General features: G+C 36.5%; 1 protein-coding gene across 1 annotated transcript in view; it reads right to left on the minus strand.

Annotated features, from left to right (window-relative positions):
• CATSPERE (catsper channel auxiliary subunit epsilon) overlaps positions 1-21349 on the minus strand; it is a 249588-nt gene that overhangs the window by 102613 nt on the left and 125626 nt on the right. The window contains exon 10 of the mRNA XM_022579421.2: positions 2352-2829. Coding sequence (XP_022435129.2) covers positions 2352-2829 — 478 coding nt within the window. The remainder of the gene's footprint in view (positions 1-2351; positions 2830-21349) is intronic.

Consider the following 21349-nt stretch of genomic DNA (forward strand, 5'->3'; position numbering starts at 1 on the left):
GAACATTTTTTGGTGGAAGATTCAGCTAACAAATAAGTACACATATAATTTGTTAGGTGATGATAAGTGCTGTGAACAAAATAAAGAAATGTAAGGTACAGAGCAGGGGAGTTAGGTCAGGGTCAGGGAAGAGCTCTCTGATAAGGTGACATTTGGACTTAAACCTGAATTAAGTATAAGAGTTATGTAGATATCAAAGTGAGGAATATTCTTGGCAGTAGATATCCAGGGAAACAGTAGATATCCAAGGAATAGCAAAGAGGCCAGTATGGCTAAGTAACACTGAACAAAGGGTCGAGGTTCAGTAACACTGAACAAAGGGTCAGAGTCCTGGGCCAGATCACATATTGTTTTTCAGGTGATGCTAAAGGTTTTAGATTTTATTCTGAGTGATATAAGAAGCAAATGAGCGTTTTAAGCAGAGGAATAATATGATTTTGCATATATTTTCAAAGGCTCACTCTGGCTGCTAGGTGGACTGTGGTTAGGGATGGGGACGCAAGGATAAAAAATGAGAGACCACTTAAAAAACTCTTGTATGTATGGGCTAGAGAGGATAGGGGCTTGAACTGGAGTGGGAATAGTGGAAAAAGGTTAGATATTAGATACATTTTTTAGATATAGCCAACAGGATTTGATAATGGCTTGTTTGTGGGATGTTAAAGGGGAGGATTCAAGGATGAGGTCATGGTTTCTGGCTGGAAGAAAAGAAGTGCTGTTTACTCGATAGGGGAGGGCTAGGGATGAAGCAGGTTGAAGTGTGGGTGAGGGAAACAAGGATTCAGTTTTGGATATGTTAGTCTGAGATGCCCACTGGTCATCCAAGTGAAGGTATCAAGAAGGTAGTAGGAAATAGTAGTTTGGAGTTCAGGCTAATTATCATGGCTGGAGGGCAAAGAATGAATGTAAATAGAGTTCAGAAGATGTCTGAAAACCAAACCCTGAGGTACTTCTCCATTTAGGAATTAAGAAGATTAGAATGGAAAAGAGGCTGAGGAGGAATAGCTAGTGAAGTAGGAGGAAGAACAAAAAAGTGATACCCTAAAATTCAGTGAAAAAAAAGTGTTTCAAGAAAAAGGCCATGTTGAATCATTTCAAATGCTGCTGCCAGATCATGAAAGATGACTGAAAATTGGCCATTGGATTAGCAAAGTGGAAGTCATTGAAAAGCTTGATAAGGGCAGTTTCTGAGAAAATTTGATTAGAGTGGATTCAAGAGAGAATGAGAGGAAAGAGGAAAAAGTAAAACTAGGCAATACTTCCTTGGAGTTTTGTTGTAAAGGGGAGCAGCAAAACTGGATGGTTGAGAGTTGAAGAATGATATGGGGTCAAGAAAGACTAATTACAAATTACAGTGATATCTACTTTAAATTTCATGGTTAATTTATCTCCTAACAAGATTCCTTGAGGATTAAACTTTCTATTTCTTTGCATTTCCTATAATGTTTAGTACACTGCCTCAGGAATAATAACATGAAGAATAACTACTATTAATTGAAGGTTTACCACTTGCCAAGTATTATTCTAAGCATTTTATATACAATCCCTTATCTAATCAACATGACAGTCCTATATTCTAGATTAGAAAACTGAGGCTTGGAAATGTTAAATGGCATGTTCATGGACTTGAAAACAGATCTATTTAACTCTACAACACCTGTTATAGATTAATTGAATTGTGTCCCCTCAAAAAAGATATGTTGAACTTCTAACTCCAAATACTACTTCAGAATGTGACCATATTTGGAAATAGGGTCATTATAGATATAATTATTTAAGATGAGGTCATACTGGAATAGGGTTGGCCCTGATGTCCTTATAACAAGATGACACGTGAAGACACAAGAATTCTATGTGATGACAAACGCAGCAATTGGAATGATGCAGCTGCAAGCCAAGGAATGAAAAGGTTTGCCAGCAAGTGACTAGAAGCTAGGAAAGATTCCCTAGCTTTCAGAGGGAGTATGGCCCTGCCAACACTTCTAACCTTTAGGACTGAGACAATAAATTTCTGCTGCTTTAAGTTTGTACCATTTTGTGGTACTTTGTTATGGGAGCCCTAGGAAATGAATACAACAACACATACACTGAAAATGCATATGTAAGTTGCATAGGTATCTGCTGATTGACCAAAATGAACCTCTGAAAAAAGAATCTGAGTTTGCCATTTTGCTTTGTGAGATCCTACTTAACATTAATAGAATTTTAAAGATTAATAGAATTTTAAAAGTGGTAAAACAGCACCTTTATCAAAAGCACCATATATTAATACATTAAAATTATTACATCTTCATAAGCAAGATATCTATTATGAAATCTAGAATAATTTTTGCAAAATGAGAATACCTTACCCATAAAAACATCATGAATAGTGCTGTTATGTGATAATCTTGATAGATTTCCAAATTCCGTAGGTGTTTGTAAAACTCCAGTATCTGTGAAATTATGATAATAATAGTAGATCCTATGTTTGTCCCATAGTATTAATTCTGGCAGTGCTGAATATATAAAATTTGGAATTAAAAAAGTGTCAGTAGTGACATCTAATGCAAAATCTTGGAATACCCACTGTTTTGTATCTTCATTGTATATCACTAGGTAAATCGTTTTGATGATGCTACATGTAATGCAGTAATTTAGTAACAAGGCAAGTTCCAAAGGGTGTCCTGTATACTCAACATTGTGTATAGTCAGAGTAGCAGCTGATGACATATTTAGAAGTTCTTTCAGTTCTTCAGTAGTTATTATTTTAACAAATTTAAGCAAAGCATATCCAAGATAAACCTCATTTTCTGTCCAGATTGCCATGCTGCTTCTTCTTCCTTTATTCTGTGACAAAATTGAAAATAATTAGACAACCTTTGATTTTATGGACAGTGTTAGCAGTTCCCATCTTCTAATTTGCTACATTTAAAAATAAAACAGTAACTACTAAGATTTAATTTTTATTATATTTCTGACTAATACTTCAGACCTAGAAATATATTACATGAAAATATATTACACGCAAGCATAAAAATAAATTATTCCAGTGATTTTATTATTTTATATACTTTTTCTATCAGTAGAAATAATTATTCTTAATTCCCTTTTAAATCCTCAAAGATCATAAACCTTCTCTTTTCTTATGTGTTTATCCACTCTGGCCAGAAGTGCCCCTTTGACCCTGATGTTTACTGAGGTCAAGATATAAGGACACGGGCTTCCCTGGTGGTGCAGTGGTTGAGAGTCCACCTGCCGATGCAGGGGACACGGGTTCATGCCCCGGTCCAGGAAGATCCCACATGCCGCGGAGCGGCTGGGCCCATGAGCCATGACCGCTAAGCCTGCGCATCCAGAGCCTGTGCTCCGCAATGGGAGAGGCCACAACAGTGAGAGGTCCGTGTACCAGAAAAACAAAAAACAAAACAAAATGATATAAGGGCACTTACATAGACAGAGGAATGGATAAAGAAGATGTAGTACATATGTACAATGGAATATTACTCAGGCATTAAAAAGAATGAAATAATGCCATTGGCAGCAATACGAATGGACCTAGAGATTGTCATACTGAGTGAATCAGAGAATCATACTGACTTATCAGAGAAAGAGAAAATATCATATGATATTGCTTATATGTGGAATCTGAAAAAAAAGATACAAATGAACTTATTTACAAAACAGAAACAGACTCACAGATTTAGAGAACAAACTTATGGTTACCAGGGGGGAAGCATAGAGGGGAGGGATAGTTAGGGAGTTTGGGATTGACATGTACACACTGCTATATTTAAAATAAATAACCAAGAAGGAAAAAAATTATAAGGATACTTCAAACATTATTTTTGGAATTCAAACTTCCTTGGCTAAAGAGAAGAGAGAACTTAAAACCTGAGAGAAAACAATACTACCATTTTATGGACACTGTTACAGAGGAAGGCCATGCACAGACTGCTATGTTTGAAATTCAGTGGGAGTAATTTCATTTAGGGAGTCAAGGTCTCCCTTTCCCCCTGTCTCCCCTCCCCAACTGTTTCTAATTCTTAAAGATTTTTACTTAAAGTGTAGCTTCTCTGTCCATGACAATCAACAGGAGTCTTTTGTGCACATCTTGTCTCCCTAAATAAATTTGTACATTTATTTAATGTACAAATATTTAGTCTATACTCAAACAGGATGTAGACAGAAATCGAACCGATAATTTAAAAAAGAGACCATTTGGGGTAAAAAGACATTTTACCAAACGAAGATTCAATGTAAAGCTTAGAACTTCTGTTGCTAAAAATGAGTGTGAAATAATTCTCAAAAGGGAATTAGATTAGAAACAAAATGGTGAGCCCTTTATAGAAAAGACATAGCTATTCTCACTATTCTTGGCAGAGGGATGAGAAGGGGAATTTGTCATAAACACGATAGATGGGAATTCCAATTAGCCCCAGCCATGGAATGAGATTTCACCCACCCAAAACTCTTTCCTATAGATCTTCAATTAGTGCTTGGGTATAGTAAGCCAAGGTCTTGGGGCAAAGCAGGAAAGCTGAGTAATCCCTCTGATGCAGTCAGGGTCTCTCCCAAATATAAAGCAGTAACCTCTTGAAGATGGGGAGGGGTCAGGCAGCAAGGCAGCAAAGTAGCAAAGTTGAGAGAAATCCATCAGCATTCTGGATGCTCAGCTACCATAGACAGGGAGTAGGATAAGAGAGCTGAGAAAAACTCTCCCTCTGAGATATGTGTGGCCTTTACTGAAAGTATAAAGCAGTAGCCAGGCTAAATTGGGGTCAGGGAATCAGGAGAGAGAGATAGAGATCTCCCAAGGCAAGAAAATCCAGGGACTGATGAGAGAGGAAAGAGAAGTCTTCAGTGATTAAGAAAAAAAAAAAAAGCTGGCAGCTAGACTATAGAGCAGAGATGGCTCTTCTAGGGTTTGGAAAGCTGGTGATTCAGTTGTGAAATATGAAGAGATCTCTGGAATCCTGTCAGTGCTAAGATACCAGGCATGGCAAAAAAGAAAATAGCTATGATAAAACACTGAATATCTAGTGGAAATATGAGCAAAAAGAATGCAGAGATGGGGAATTACAGGTAAGATACATAAATGATAAAAAAACAGAATGGAAATGCTAGAAATTAAAAATATGATACCAGGAATAAATAAATTATTAGATGGATTTAAGAGTAAACTGAGAGGGGGGGACCTTGAAGATGGCGGAAGAGTAAGACGCGGAGATCGCCTTCCTCCCCACGGATACACCAGAAATACATCTACACGTGGAACAACTCCTACAGAACACCTACTGAAGGCTGGCAGAAGACCTCAGACCTCCCAAAAGGCAAGAAACTCCCCACGTACCTGGGTAGGGCAAAAGAAAAAAAGAAAAAACAGAGACAAAAGAATAAGGACGGCACCTGCGCCAGTGGGAGGGAGCTGTGAAGGAGAAAAAGTTTCCACACACTAGGAAGCCCCTCCGCGGGCGGAGACTGCGGGAGGCGGAGGGGGGAGCTTCGGGACCGAGGAGTAGTGCACAGCGACGGGTGCGGAGGGCAAAGCGGGGAGATTCCCGCACAGAGGATCGGTGCCGACCGGCACTCACCAGCCCGAGAGGCTTGTCTGCTCACCCGCCCGGGCGGGCGGGGCTGCGAGCTGAAGCTCGGGTTTCGGTTTTGGACGGAGCGCAGGGAGAGGACTGGGGTTGGCGGCTTGAACATAGCCTGAAGGGGTTAGTGCACCACGACTAGCCGGGAGGGAGTTCGGGGAAAAGCCTGCACCTTCCGAAGAGGCAAGAGACTTTTTCTTCCCTCTTTGTTTCCTGGTGCGCGAGGAGAGGGGTTTAAGAGCGCTGCTTAAAGGAACTCCAGAGACGGGCGCGAGCCGCGGCTAAAAGCGCGAACCCCAGAGACGGGCGCGAGCCGCGGTTAAAAGCGCGAACCCCAGAGACGGGCGCGAGCCGCGGCTAAAAGCGCGGACCCCAGAGACGGGCGGGAGACGCTAAGGCTGCTGCTGCCGCCACCAAGGGGCCTGTGTGCGAGCACAGGTCACTCTCCACACCCCTCTTCCGCGGAGCCTGTGCAGCCCGCCACTGCCAGGTTCCCGGGAACCAGGGACAACTTCCCCGGGAGAACGCACGGCGGGCCTCAGGCTGGTGCAACGTCACGCCGGCCTCTGCCGCAACGTCACGCCGCCTCTGACGCCGCAGGCCCGCCCCGCACGCAGTGCCCCTCCTTCCCCCCCCTCACCCCCGGCCTGAGTGAGCCTGAGCCCCCGAATCAGCGGCCCCTTTAACCCTTTCCTGTCTGAGCAAAAAACAGACGCCCTCCAGCGACCTACACGCAGAGGCAGGGCCAAATCCAAAGCTGAGCTCCTGTGAGCTGTGAGAACAAAGAAGAGAAAGGGAAATCTTTCCCAGCAGCCTCAGAAGCAGCGGATTAAAGCTCCACAATCAACTTGATATACCCTGCATCTGTGGAATACCTGAATAGACAAGGAATGATCCCAAATTGAAGAGGTGGAATTTAGGAGCGAGATCTATGATTTTTTTTCCCTTTTCCTCTTTTTGTGAATGTGTACGTGTATGCTTATGTGTGAGATCTTGTCTGTATACTCTTGCTTCCACCATTTGTCCTAGGGCTCTATCCGTCCATGGTTTTTAAAAAAAAATTTTTTTTCTCAATAATTAATTTTAATTGTAATAACTTTATTATACTTTACCGTCGTTCCTTCTTTCTTTCTTTCTTTCTTTCCGTCCTTCCCTCATTTAGACAACGAATCACCCCAAATTGAGGAGGTGGTCTCTGAGAGCAAGATTTATGATTTTTCCCCCTTTACCTCTTTTTGTGAAGGTGTATGTGTATGCTTCTGTATAAGATTTTCTCTGTATAGCTTTGCTTCCAACATTTGTCCTAAGGTTCTATCCGTCCCTCTTTTTTTTTTTTTTTTTTTTCTAAATATTTTTTAATTCAATAACTATATTATACTTTATTTTATTTTTACTGTATCTTCTTTCTTTCCGTCTTTTTTCCTTCTTTCCCTCCTTCCTTCCTTCCTTCCTTCCTTCCTCCCTCCCTCCTTTCTTTCCTTCTTTGCTTCTTTCTTCCTTCCTTCCTTTCCTCCTTTCCTTCTTTCTTTCCTCATACTTCTACTAATTCTCTCTACTTTTTCTCCCTTTTATTCTGAGCCGTGTGGATGAAAGGCTCTTGGTGCTCCAGCCAGGAGTCAGGGCTCTGCCTCTGAGGTAGGAGAGCCAACTTCAGGACACTGGTCAACAAGAGACCTCCCAGCTCCACATAATATTAAACGGTGGAAATCTCCCAGTGACCTCCATCTTAACACCAGCACCCAGCTTCACTCAACGACCAGCAAGCCACAGTGCTAGACAACCTATGCCAAACAACTAGCAAAACAGGAACACAACCCCACCCATTAGCAGAGAGGCTGCCTAAAATCATAATAAGGCCACAGACACCCCAAAACACACCACCAGACGTGAACCTGCCCACTAGAGAGACAAGATCCAGCCTCATCCACCACAACACAGGCACTAGTCCCCTCCACCAGGAAGCCTACACAACCCACTGAACAAACCTTAGCCACTGGGGACAGACACCAAAAACAATGGGAACTACGAACCTGCAGCCTGTGAAAAGGAGACCCCAAACACAGCAAGATAAGCAAAATGAGAAGGCAGAAAAACACACAGCAGATGAAGGAGCAAGATAAAAATGCACCAGACCTAACAAATGAAGAGGAAATAGGCAGTCTACCTGAAAAAGAATTCAGAATAATGATAGTAAGGATGATCCGAAATCTTGGAAGTAGAATGGACAAAATGCAAGAAGCAGTTAACAAGGACCTAGAAGAAATAAAGGTGAAACAAGCAATGATGAACAACGCAATAAATGAAATTAAAAGTACTCTAGATGGGATCAATAACAGAATAACTGAGGCAGAAGAACGGATAAGTGACCTGGAAGATAAAATAGTGGAAATAACTACTGCAGAGCAGAATAAAGAAAAAAGAATGAAAAGAACTGAGGACAGTCTCAGAGACCTCTGGGACAACATTAAACGCACCAACATTCGAATTATAGGGGTTCCAGAAGAAGAAGAGAAAAAGAAAGGGACTGAGAAAATATTTGAAGAGATTATAGTTGAAAACTTCCCTAATATGGGAAAGGAAATAGTTAATCAAGTCCAGGAAGCACAGAGAGTCCCATACAGGATAAATACAAGGAGAAATACGCCAAGACACATATTAATCAAACTGTCAAAAATTAAATACAAAGAAAGCATATTAAAAGCAGCAAGGGAAAAACAGCAAATAACACACAAGGGAATCCCCATAAGGTTAACAGCTGACCTCTCAGCAGAAACCCTACAAGCCAGAAGGGAGTGGCAGGACATACTGAAAGTGATGAAGGAGAAAAACCTGCAACCAAGGCTACTCTACCCAGCAAGGATCTCATTCAGATTTGATGGAGAAATTAAAACCTTTACAGACAAGCAAAAGCTGAGAGAGTTTAGCACCACCAAACCAGCTTTACAGCAAATGCTAAAGGAACTTCTCTAGACAAGGAACACAAGAGAAGGAAAAGACCTATAATAACGAACCCAAAACAATATAGAAAATGGGAATAGGAACATACATATCGATAATTACCTTAAATGTAAATGGACTAAATGCTCCCACCAAAAGACACAGATTGGCTGAATGGATACAAAAACAAGACCCTTATATATGCTGTCTACAAGAGACCCACTTCAGACCTAGAGACACATACAGACTGAAAATAAGGGGATGGAAAAAGATATTCCATGCAAATGGAAACCAAAAGAAAGCTGGAGTAGCAATTCTCATATCAGACAAAATAGACTTTAAAATAAGGACTATTACAAGAGACAAAGAAGGACACTACATAATGATCAAGGGATCAATCCAAGAAGAAGATATAACAATTGTAAATATTTATGCACCCAACATAGGAGCACCTCAATACATAAGGCAAATACTAACAGCCATAAAACAGGAGATTGACAGTAACACATTCATAGTAGGGGACTTTAACACCCCACTTTCACCCATGGACAGATCATCCAAAATGAAAATAAATAAGGAAACACAAGCTTTAAATGATACATTAAACAAGATGGACTTAATTGATATTTATAGGACACTCCATCCAAAAACAACAGAATACACATTTTTCTCAAGTGCTCATGGAACATTCTCCAGGATAGATCATATCTTGGGTCACAAATCAAGCCTTGGTAAATTTAAGAAAATTGAAATTGTATCAAGTATCTTTTCTGACCACAACGCCATGAGACTAGATATCAATTACAGGAAAAGATCTGTAAAAAATACAAACACATGGAAGCTAAACAATACACTACTTAATAATGAAGTGATCACTGAAGAAATCAAAGAGGAAATAAAAAAATACCTAGAAACAAATGACAATGGAGACACAACGACCCAAAACCTATGGGATGCAGCAAAAGCAGTTCTAAGGGGGAAGTTTATAGCAATACAAGCCCACCTTAAGAAGCAGGAAACATCTCGAATAAACAACCTAACCTTGCACCTCAAGCAATTAGAGAAAGAAGAACAAAAAAACCCCAAAGCTAGCAGAAGGAAAGAAATCATAAAAATCAGATCAGAAATAAATGAAAAAGAAATGAAGGAAACGATAGCAAAGATCAATAAAACTAAAAGCTGGTTCTTTGAGAAGATAAACAAAATAGATAAACCACTAGCCAGACTCATCAAGAAAAAAAGGGAGAAGACTCAAATCAATAGAATTAGAAATGAAAAAGGAGAAGTAACAACTGACACTGCAGAAATAAAAAAAATCATAAGAGATTACTACAAGCAACTCTATGCCAATAAAATGGACAATCTGGAAGAAATGGACAAATTCTTAGAAATGCACAACCTGCCAAGACTGAATCAGGAAGAAATAGAAAATATGAACAGACCAATCACAAGCACTGAAATTGAAACTGTCATTAAAAATCTTCCAACAAACAAAAGCCCAGGACCAGATGGCTTCACAGGTGAATTCTATCAAACGTTTAGAGAAGAGCTAACACCTATCCTTCTCAAACTCTTCCAAAATATAGCAGAGGGAGGAACACTCCCAAATTCCTTCTACGAGGCCACCATCACCTTGATACCAAAACCAGACAAGGATGTCACAAAGAAAGAAAACTACAGGCCAATATCACTGATGAACATAGATGCAAAAATCCTCAACAAAATACTAGCAAACAGAATCCAACAGCACATTAAAAGGATCATACACCATGATCAAGTGGGGTTTATTCCAGGAATGCAAGGATTCTTCAATATACGCAAATCTATCAATGTGATAAACCATATTAACAAATTGAAGGAGAAAAACCATATGATTATCTCAATAGATGCAGAGAAAGCTTTCGACAAAATTCAACACCCATTTATGCTAAAAACCCTGCAGAAAATAGGCCTAGAGGGAACTTTCCTCAACATAATAAAGGCCATATATGACAAGCCCACAGCAAACATCATCCTCAATGGTGAAAAACTGAAAGCATTTCCACTAAGATCAGGAACAAGACAAGGTTGCCCACTCTCACCACTCTTATTCAACATAGTTTTGGAAGTTTTAGCCACAGCAATCAGAGAAGAAAAGGAAATAAAAGGAATCCAAATCGGAAAAGAAGAAGTAAAGCTGTCACTGTTTGCAGATGACATGATACTATACATAGAGAATCCTAAAGAGGCTACCAGAAAACTACTAGAGCTAATCAATGAATTTGGTAAAGTAGCAGGATACAAAGTTAATGCACAGAAATCTCTGGCATTCCTATATACTAATGATGAAAAATCTGAAAGTGAAATCAAGAAAACACTCCCATTTACCATTGCAACAAAAAGAATAAAATATCTAGGAATAAACCTACCTAAGGAGACGAAAGACCTGTATGCAGAAAATTATAAGACACTGATGAAAGAAATTAAAGATGATACAAATAGATGGAGAGATATACCATGTTCTTGGATGGGAAGAATCAACATTGTGAAAATGACTCTACTACCCAAAGCAATCTACAGATTCAATGCAATCCCTATCAAACTACCACTGGCATTTTTCACAGAACTAGAACAAAAACTTTCACAATTTGTATGGAAACACAAAAGACCTGGCATAGCCAAAGCAATCTTGAGAACGAAAAAAGGAGCTGGAGGAATCAGGCTCCCTGACTTCAGACTATACTACAAAGCTACAGTAATCAAGACAGTATGGTACTGGCACAAAAACAGAAATATAGATCAATGGAACAGGATAGAAAGCCCAGCGATAAACCCACGCACATATGGACACCTTATCTTTGATAAAGGTGGCAGGAATGTACAGTGGAGAAAGGACAGCCTCTTCAATAAATGGTGCTGGGAAAACTGGACAGGTACATGTAAAAGTATGAGATTAGATCACTCCCTAACACCATACACAAAAATAAGCTCAAAATGGATTAAAGAGCTAAATGTAAGGCCAGAAACTATCAAACTCTTAGAGGAAAACATAGGCAGAACACTCTATGACATAAATCACAGCAAGATCCTTTCTGACCCACCTCCTAGAGTAATGGAAATAAAAACAAAAATAAACAAATGGGACCTAATGAAACTTCAAAGCTTTTGCACAGCAAAGGAAACCATAATCAAGACCAAAAGACAACCCTCAGAATGGGAGAAAATATTTGCAAATGAAGCAACTGACAAAGGATTAATCTCCAAAATTTACAAGCAGCTCATGCAGCTCAATAACAAAAAAACAAACAACCCAATCCAAAAATGGGCAGAAGACCTAAATAGACATTTCTCCAAAGAAGATATACAGAATGCCAACAAACACATGAAAGAATGCTCAACATCATTAATCATTAGAGAAATGCAAATCAAAACTACAATGAGATATCATCTCACACCAGTCAGAATGGCCATCATCAAAAAATCTAGAAACAATAAATGCTGGAGAGGGTGTGGAGAAAAGGGAACACTCTTGCACTGCTGGTGGGAATGTGAATTGGTTCAGCCACTATGGAGAACAGTATGGAGGTTCCTTAAAAAACTACAAATAGAATTACCATATGACCCAGCAATCCCACTACTGGGCATATACCCTGAGAAAACCAAAATTCAAAAAGAGTCATGTACCAAAATGTTCATTGCAGCTCTATTTACAATTGCCCGGAGATGGAAACAACCTAAGCGCCCATCATCGGATGAATGGATAAAGAAGATGTGGCACATATATACAATGGAATATTACTCAGCCTTAAAAAGAAATGAAATTGAGCTATTTGTAATGAGATGGATAGACCTAGAGTCTGTCATACAGAGTGAAGTAAGTCAGAAAGAAAAAGACAAATACCGTATGCTAACGCATATATATGGAATTTAAGGGGAAAAAAAATGTCATGAAGAACCTAGGGGTAAGACAGGAATAAAGACGCAGACCTACTGGAGAACGGACTTGAGGATATGGGGAGGGGGAAGGGTGAGCTTTGACAGGGCGAGAGAGAGTCATGGACATATACACACTAACAAACGTAGTAAGGTAGATAGCTAGGGGGAAGCAGCCGCAAGGCACAGGGATATTAGCTCGGTGCTTTGTGACAGCCTGGAGGGGTGGGATAGGGAGAGTGGGAGGGGGGGAGACGCAAGAGGGAAGACATATGGGAACATATGTATATGTATAACTGATTCACTTTGTTATAAAGCAGAAACTAACACACAATTGTAAAGCAATTATACCCCAATAAAGATGTTTAAAAAAATAAAAAAAAATAAAAAAAAAAAAAGAGTAAACTGAGAAAAGCAGAGGAAAAGAGCAGTGAATTTGAAGAGAGGTTAATAGCATGTAATCAAACTGAAATACAAAGAAAAAAAGCAGAGTTGAAAAAAAATTAACTGGTCATCTGAGATCTGTGGGACTATATTAACTGGTCTCATATATATGTTTTTGGAATCCAAGAAGAAGAGGAAAAAGAGAATAGTGCTGAAGAAGTATTTGAAGAAATAATGTCCAAGAACACCAAAAATTAATGAAAGACATAATCCCAGAAATCCAAGAAGTTCAACTGAACCTCAAACAGGATAAATACAAAGGAAATTACACTTAGGCACATAATAAAAGTGCTGAAAACCAAAGATAAAAGGAAAACTCTAAAGCAGCAACAAGTAAAAAGACACATTATATATTTGAGAACAGTGACATGAATAATGACTCACTTCTTACCAAAAATGATGAAAGCCGTAAGATAACAGAATGGTGTCTTTATAAATTGCTTTTAAAACAATTGAAAAACAACAAAAAACACCTGTCATCCTATAATTCTGTATTCGGTGGAAAATGTCCTTCAAAACTGAAGGAAAAAAATAAAGACACTTTGATACAGACAAATGCTGAGAGAACATGCAATACAAGAAATTTTAAAGACGTTCTTCAGGTTGAAGGGAAATGAAACCAGGAGGAACACTGGATGTATAGACAGAAATAAAGTGCACACGGGAAGGTATATATAAAAAACTTATTTTGCTATCAGTTTATATCTATATATCTTTATCACAATTGGCTTTTTAAAGCAAAAATATTAACATGGTATTTTGGGATTTATAGCATATTTAGAAATAAATATGAGACCAGAGTACAAAGGATGGGTGGGGTATAAATGGAGTTGTATTGTTATAAGGTTTTTACACTGTTGTGAAGTAAATTTTCTTTAAATTTAGATTCTGATAAATTAAAGATGATTATTGTAAAGTCACGTGCAACTACTAAAAAATAATTTTGAATTAAAAAGAAATCAATATAGGAGACAACATAGAAATACTGAAAATACATGATTCATCCAGAAGAAGACAAGAAACAAAGGAACAAAGAAAAAGAGGCATTAATAGAAAACAAATGCCAAGATGGCAGACTTAACTCCAACCTTAGCAATAGTTATATTAAACGTAAGTGAACTAGCTATTAAAATTTGAAGGCAGATATTGTCACACTGGAGAAAAAGCAAGACCCTATATGCAGTTTACAAGAAATATAAAGTCACAGACAGGTTGATAGTAAAATAATAGAAAAACTTACATCATATAAGCATGAAACATAAGAAAGCTAGTGCAGCTATATTATTATATATAAATAAAACCAAATGAAATATCACTTCACACCTGCTAAAAGAGTTTAAATAATAATGACTGGACACACTAAAGGTTGGTGAGACGTGGAAGTAAATGAAAAAAGGCAGCTATAAATATTTTATAATGTCTTAATTACTATAGCTTTATAATAAATTTTGATACATGGTAGAAGAAATCCTTTGCCCCAACCCCCTCCTAACCCTCAGCCCTTTACTCCATCATATACCTTTTAGAATCATTTTCTGATTTCCACAAAGGAACATTGCATCAAATCTATAGATAAGTTTAGGAAGGATCTAAAAATTTTAAAATATTCTGCATTCCAACAAAGATCTCACACATTTTTAGTGGCATTTATTCCTAGGTAAGTTTTTTGTTCTACCCTGGATTGCCACATGACTTTTAGAATCAACTTCTCAATTTCTATAAAAGCCCACTAGGATTTTAATTGAAGTTGTGCTGCATTTCTCAAGAATTGACATTTTAACAATATTGAGTTTTTTCCACCTATGAACATGATACATCTCCCCAGGTAAGTCTTTCACTTCGCTCAATAATGTATATAGTTTTTAAGTGTATATATTTGCACATCTTTTGTCAGATTTACCCCTAAGTATTTAATACTTTTGAATCTATTTTAAACAGCATTTTAAAAAATTTCAATTTATAATTGTTCATTTATATGTTTATATATTTCATATACAAAATTAACTTGTTATATTTCATATAAAAATGTAATTGATTTTTATACATTGATTGTGTATACTGCAATCTGGTAAACACACTTATTAGCCCTGATAGCTTTTTGAAAAATAGATTTCATAAGCTTTTCTACATCTAATAATGCTTGAATAAAGACACTTTCCTTTTTAATACAGATTCCTTTTACCTGTTTCTTAACTCACTGCACCAGTTAGAACTGTCAGTACAATGTTGAATAGAAGTGGTGTGGGTAAACATTCTCACCTTGTTCTTTATTTTAAGCAAGAAAGGGAAGAAAGAAACAAAGGAACAAATGGTGTTAATAGAAAACAAATATCAAATGGTAAGTTTAACCAAAAACAGCAATAATTACATTAAATCTGAGTAGACTAAATAGTCTTTTACCATTATACAATGCTATCTTAAGGTTTTTCATAAAGATTCCTTCTTAAGTTGAGAAAGTTCTCTTTTATTCTTAATTTGCTGATTTTTAAAATCAACTGTGTATATTGGATTTTGTCAAATGCTTTTATGCACCTATTGAGGTGATCATATAGTTTTTCTTTTGTCATTTTCTAATAAGGTGAATTATGTTGATTGACTTTCTATTGTAAATCACTCTTTCATTCCTAAGATAAATTCCACTTGGTCATGATATATTTTCCTTTTTATATATATTTGGATCTGGTTTACTAAAACTTTGTTTATAAGTTTTAAATATTTGTTTATAAGAGATATTGGTATGCAGTTTTATATTCTTGTAATGTGTTATTTATTCTTGGTTGTGGTATCACATAATGCTGGCCTCATAGAATAAATTAGGAAGTGTCCCGCAGCCCCTTCAATTTTCTGAAAGAGTTTAGAAATGGTGTAATTTATTTTAAAAATATATCATAGAATTCACTGGAGAAATACTCTTGGTCTAAAGTTTTCTCTGTGGGAAGGTTTTTAAATAACAAATTCAATTTCTTTCATTGATATAGGTGTATTCATGTTACCTATTTGTCTTAGGGAAGCTTTGGTAGTTTGTGTAAATTTGTTTTAACTTTGTATTTAAAGTTGTTTAACTTGGCCCCACTGTGAGACAGGTTGGCACCAGCAAAGAACCCACCTGATTCATGCAGATAGCTATAGAGAAACCCAGCCCTGTCCTCCAATGGGCTGCAGAAGCCCCATACCCATTGGGCCACACAGCCACCACCCAAAGAGCAGCCTCACAGCCAACTTGGCGAGGTCTCAGCCCCACTGACCAGCACACTCACAGTAGTCAGCCCCACCAAAACAGAAATGTGTATTCAGCCTACATCAGGGCTACCACTAAAGCATATAGTTCTGGTGACCAGAGGGGTGTGCTGCTGGGCCCCATAGAATGTCTCCTACATAAAACCACTTCTATAAGATCAGGAAACATAACTGACCTACCTAACACATAGAAGTAAACAACAAAGAATTGGGAAAATGAGACAGAAGAATATGTTCCAAATGAAGAAACATAGCAAAATCCCGAAATAGAATGAAGTGAAGTGGAGATAAGCAATATATCTGATAAAGTGTTCAAGATAATGAATATAAAATGTTCGATGAATTTGGGAGACGAATGAATGAACACAGTAAAAATTTCAACAGAGTTACAAAATATAAAAAAGAACCAAACAGAGCAGAAGAATACAATAGCTGAAATTAAAAAATAGCCTAGAAGGAATCAACAGTAGATTAGATGATACAGAAGAACAAATCAGTGATCAGGAAGACAGAGTAGTGAAAACCACATGAACTGAACAGAAGAAAGAAAAGAATTTTAAAATGAGGATACTTTAAGAGACCTCTTGGACAATATCAAGCATACTAACACTTGCATTATTGGGGAGAAGAGAGAAGGGAGAAGAAGAGAGAAAGAAAGAGGCAGAGAATTTTTGAAGAAATAAGAGCAGAAAACTTCACTAACCTGAGAAAATAAACAGACATTCAGGTCCAGGAAGCACAGAGAGTCCCAAACAAGATGAAGAGCAAGACAAGGTAAAATTAAAATGACAAAAAATTAAAGATAAAGACAGCATCTTAAAAGCAGCAAGAGAAAAGCAACTAGTTATATACAAGGAACTACCATAAGAGAATTACCTGACTTTTCAGGATAAATGCTACAGGCCAGAAGGGAGCGGCACAATATACTGAAGGAGATGAAAGAAAAAAATGTACAACCAAAAATACCTGGCAAGGCTATAATTTAGATTTGAAGGAGGAATAGACTTTTACAGACAAACAAAAGATAAAAGTGTTCAGCACCACTAAACTGGCTTTATAAGAAATGTTAAAAAAACTTCTCTAAATGGAAAAGAAAAGGCTACAGCTAGAAATATAAAAATCGTAAAAGGATAAATCTCACTGGTAGAGGCAAACATACAGTAAAGATAGATCAGCCACTTATAAAGCTATTAGGAAGGTTTAAAGATAAAAGTAGAAAAATAATCTATATCCACAATAGGTAGTTAAGGGATACATAAACAAAAAGATGTAAAAAAGACGTCAAAAACATTAAAAAAAGGGGGTGGGTAAAAAGGTAGGTTGGTTAGAATATGCTCAATTTTAGACCATCATCTTAAAATAATCACACATCTATATATAGGTTGTTATATATGAACGTCATGGTAACTGCAAACCAAAAACCTATACTAGATACACACATAAAAGGAATACAACATAATACTAAAGATAGTCATCAAATCACAAGAAAAGTGAAAAGAGAAGAAGAAAGGAACAAAAAAGAACTACAAAAACAAGTGGAAAACAACAAAATGGCAATAAGTACATACCTATCAATATTATGTAAATGGACTAAATGCTCCAATCAAAAGACATAGAGTAGCTAAATGAATACAAAAACAAGACCCATATATAAGCTATTTACAAGAGACTCACTTCATATCTAAAGACACATGCAAACTGAAAGTGAGGGGATGGAAAAAGGTATTTCATTCAAATGGAAATAAAAAGAAAGCTGAGGTACAATATTTATAACAGGCAAAATAGACTTTAAAACAAAGACCATAACAAGAGACAAAGAAAGACATTACATAATGATAAAGGGATCAATCCAAGAAGAAGATATAACTATTGTCAATATATATACACCCAATATAGGAACACCTAAATACATAAAGCAAATATTAACACACATAAGAGAGAAACTGACAGTAATGTAATAAAAGTGGGGACTTTAAGACCTCAGTTATATCAACAGATAGATCAATACGGAAACCCTGGCCTTAAGTGATACATTAGACTATATGGAATTAATAGATATACACAAAACATTTCATCCCCAAATAGCAGAAGACCCATTCTTTTCAAGTACACATAGAAAATTCCCCAGGATAGAACACAAGCTAGAGCAGAAAACAAGTCTCAATACATTGAAGAAGACTGAAATCATATCAAGCATCTTTATCAATCACAATGGTACGAGACTAGAAATCAACTATAATTAAAACAAAACTGTAAAAACCACAAACACATGGAGTCTAAACAACATGCTATTAAACAACCAATGGGTTGAAGAAATAAAAGAGAAAATAAAAAATCTGGATATAAAAGAAAACAAAAACACAATGATCCAAAATCTATGGGATACAGCAAAAGCAGTTCTAAGAGGGAACTTTATAGCGATACAAGCCTACCTTGGGAAACAAGGAAAATCTCAAATGATCTAACTTTACACCTAAAGGAACTAGAAAAAGAAGAATAAACAAAGCCCAAAGTTTGTAGAAGGAAAGAAATAATGAAGATCAGGGCATAAATAAATAAAATCAGAGACTAAAAAGGCAATAGAAAAGATCAATGAAACTAAGAGTTAGCTCTCTGAAAAGATAAACAAAATTGATAAACCTTTAGCCAGACTCATCAAGAAAAAAACCCAGATAGCCCAAATCAATAAAAACAGAAACAAAAGAGAAGTGACAACTGATACCACAGAAATAAAAAGGAGCATAAGAGATTACTATTAACAATTACACATCAATGGAATGGAGAATATAGAAAAATTGGATACACTCCTAGAACTTAACAACTACCCAAGAATGAATCAGGAAGAATGTATAAACAGACCAATTACCAGTAATTAACTTGAATCAGTAATTTAAAAACCTCCTAATAAACAAAAAAATTACATGTGAATTTTATCAAAATTTAAAGAAAAGTTAACATCTGTCTTTCTAAAATTATTCCAAAAAATTGAAGAAGAAGGAATGGTTCTGAAATCATTCCAAAGGTTGCATTACATGGATACCAGAAACCAAAGACACCACACAAAAAGAAAATTACAGACTAATGTCATTGATAAACATAGATGCAAAATTCCTCAACAAAATATTAGCAAACCAAATGCAATAATACATTAAAAGGATCACACACCATGATCAAGTGGGATTAATCCAGGGATGCAAAAATGGTTCAATATTCAGAAATCAATCGATGTGGCACACTACATTAACAAACTGAAGAATAAAAATTATATTATGATCATCTCAATAGATGCAGAAAAAGCTTTTGACAAAATTCAGCATACTTTCATGATAAAAACTCTTAACGAAGTAGGTATACAGGGAACATACCTCAACATAATAAACAGCATGTATGACAAACCCACAGCCAACACCAAACTAACAATGAAAAGCTAAAAGCATTTCTTCTAAATCAAGAATGAGACAAGAATGCTCACTCTCACAACTTTTATTCAACCTAGTAATGGAAGCCATGGTAATCAAATATGAAAAAGAAATAGAAGGAATCCGAATTAGAAAGGAAGAAGTAAAACTGTCACTGCTTACAGGTGACATGAAACTATACATAGAAAATCCTATAGACTACTGACTCCAACAAACAAGCAAACAAACAAACAACCCCCCCCAAAACACCAGAAAACAAAAACCATTACAACTAATAAATGAATTCAGCAAAGTTGCAGGAAGCAAAATTAATATAAAGAAACCTGTTGCTTTTCTGTACACTAATAATGAACTATCAGAAAGAGAAATTAAGAAAACAATCCCATTTACAATTGCATAAAAAGATTAAATATCTAGGAATAAATCTAACCAAAAAGGTCAAGACTTGAAAAATATTAGATACTGATGAAAGAACTTGAAGACAACACAAAAATTGGAAAGATATACCATGCTTACGGACTGGAAGAATTAATGTTGTTAAAATGACCATATTATGCAAGGCAATAAATAGATTCAACTCAATCCATATCAAAATACCAATGGCTATCACAACATTGTAAGTCAACTATACTCCAATAAAATTTTTAAAAATATTAAAAAAAATACCAATGACTTTTTTTACAGAACAAGTAATTCTAAAATTTGTATGAAAATACAAAGTACCCCAAAGAGCCAAAACAATCATAAGAACAAAGCTGGAGGAATTATGCTCCCTGATTTCAAACACTACTACATAGATACAGTCATCAAAACAGTATGGTACTGGCACAAAAACAGACACAGAGATAAATAGAACAGAATAGAGGACCCCAAAATAACCCACACTTATATGATCAATTAATCTATGACACAGGAGACAAGAATATACAATGGGGAAAAGACAGCCTCTTCAGTAAATGGTGTTGGAAAAACTGGACAGCAACATACAAAAAAATCGAACTCACATACAATCTCATACCACATATAAAAATAAAGCCAAAATGGATGAAGATTTAAATATAAGCAGAAACTGTAAAAGTCCTAGAAGAAAACACAGTCAGTATGCTCTATGACATGGATTTTATTTTGGGGGATCTGTCTCCTCAGGCAAGGGCAACAAAAACAAAAACAAAAGCAAACAAATGGTACTACATCAAACTAAAAAGCTTTTGCACAGTAAAGAAAACTATCAACAAAAGTAAAATGCAGCCTACTGAATAGGAGATGTTTGCATATCATATATCCAATAAGGGATTAATATCCAAAATATGTAAAGAAATCATACAACTCAACATCATAAAACAAATAACTAAAAAATGGGCAGAGAACCTGATTAGACATTTTTCCAAGGAAGACATACAGATGGCCAACAGACACATGAAAGATGCTCAGCATCACTAATCATAAGGGAAATGCAAATTAATACCAAAATGAGATAACACCTCATAACTGTCAGAATGGCTATAGTTTAAAAGACAACAATAAGTGTTGGTGAGGATGTGGAGAAAAGGGAACCTTGTGTAGTATTGGCAGCATTGTAAATTGGTGCAGTTACTATGGAAAACAGTATAGATGTTCTAAAAATGTTAAAAATAGTACTGCAATATGATCCAGAAATTTCACTTCTGGGTATTTACACAAAGAAAACAAAACCATTAATTTGAAAAGATATATACACACCAATGTTCATTGCAGCATTATTTGTAATAGCCAAGAGTTGAAAGCAGTTTAAGTGTCCATGGATAGATGAATAGATAAAAAAGATGTGATATAATCATAAAGTGA

This window comes from Delphinapterus leucas, chromosome 1 (assembly GCF_059928025.1).
Source record: "Delphinapterus leucas isolate spDelLeu-1000000601 "Yukka" chromosome 1, BTC_Dleu_Yukka2, whole genome shotgun sequence".
Lineage (NCBI taxonomy): Eukaryota > Metazoa > Chordata > Mammalia > Artiodactyla > Monodontidae > Delphinapterus > Delphinapterus leucas.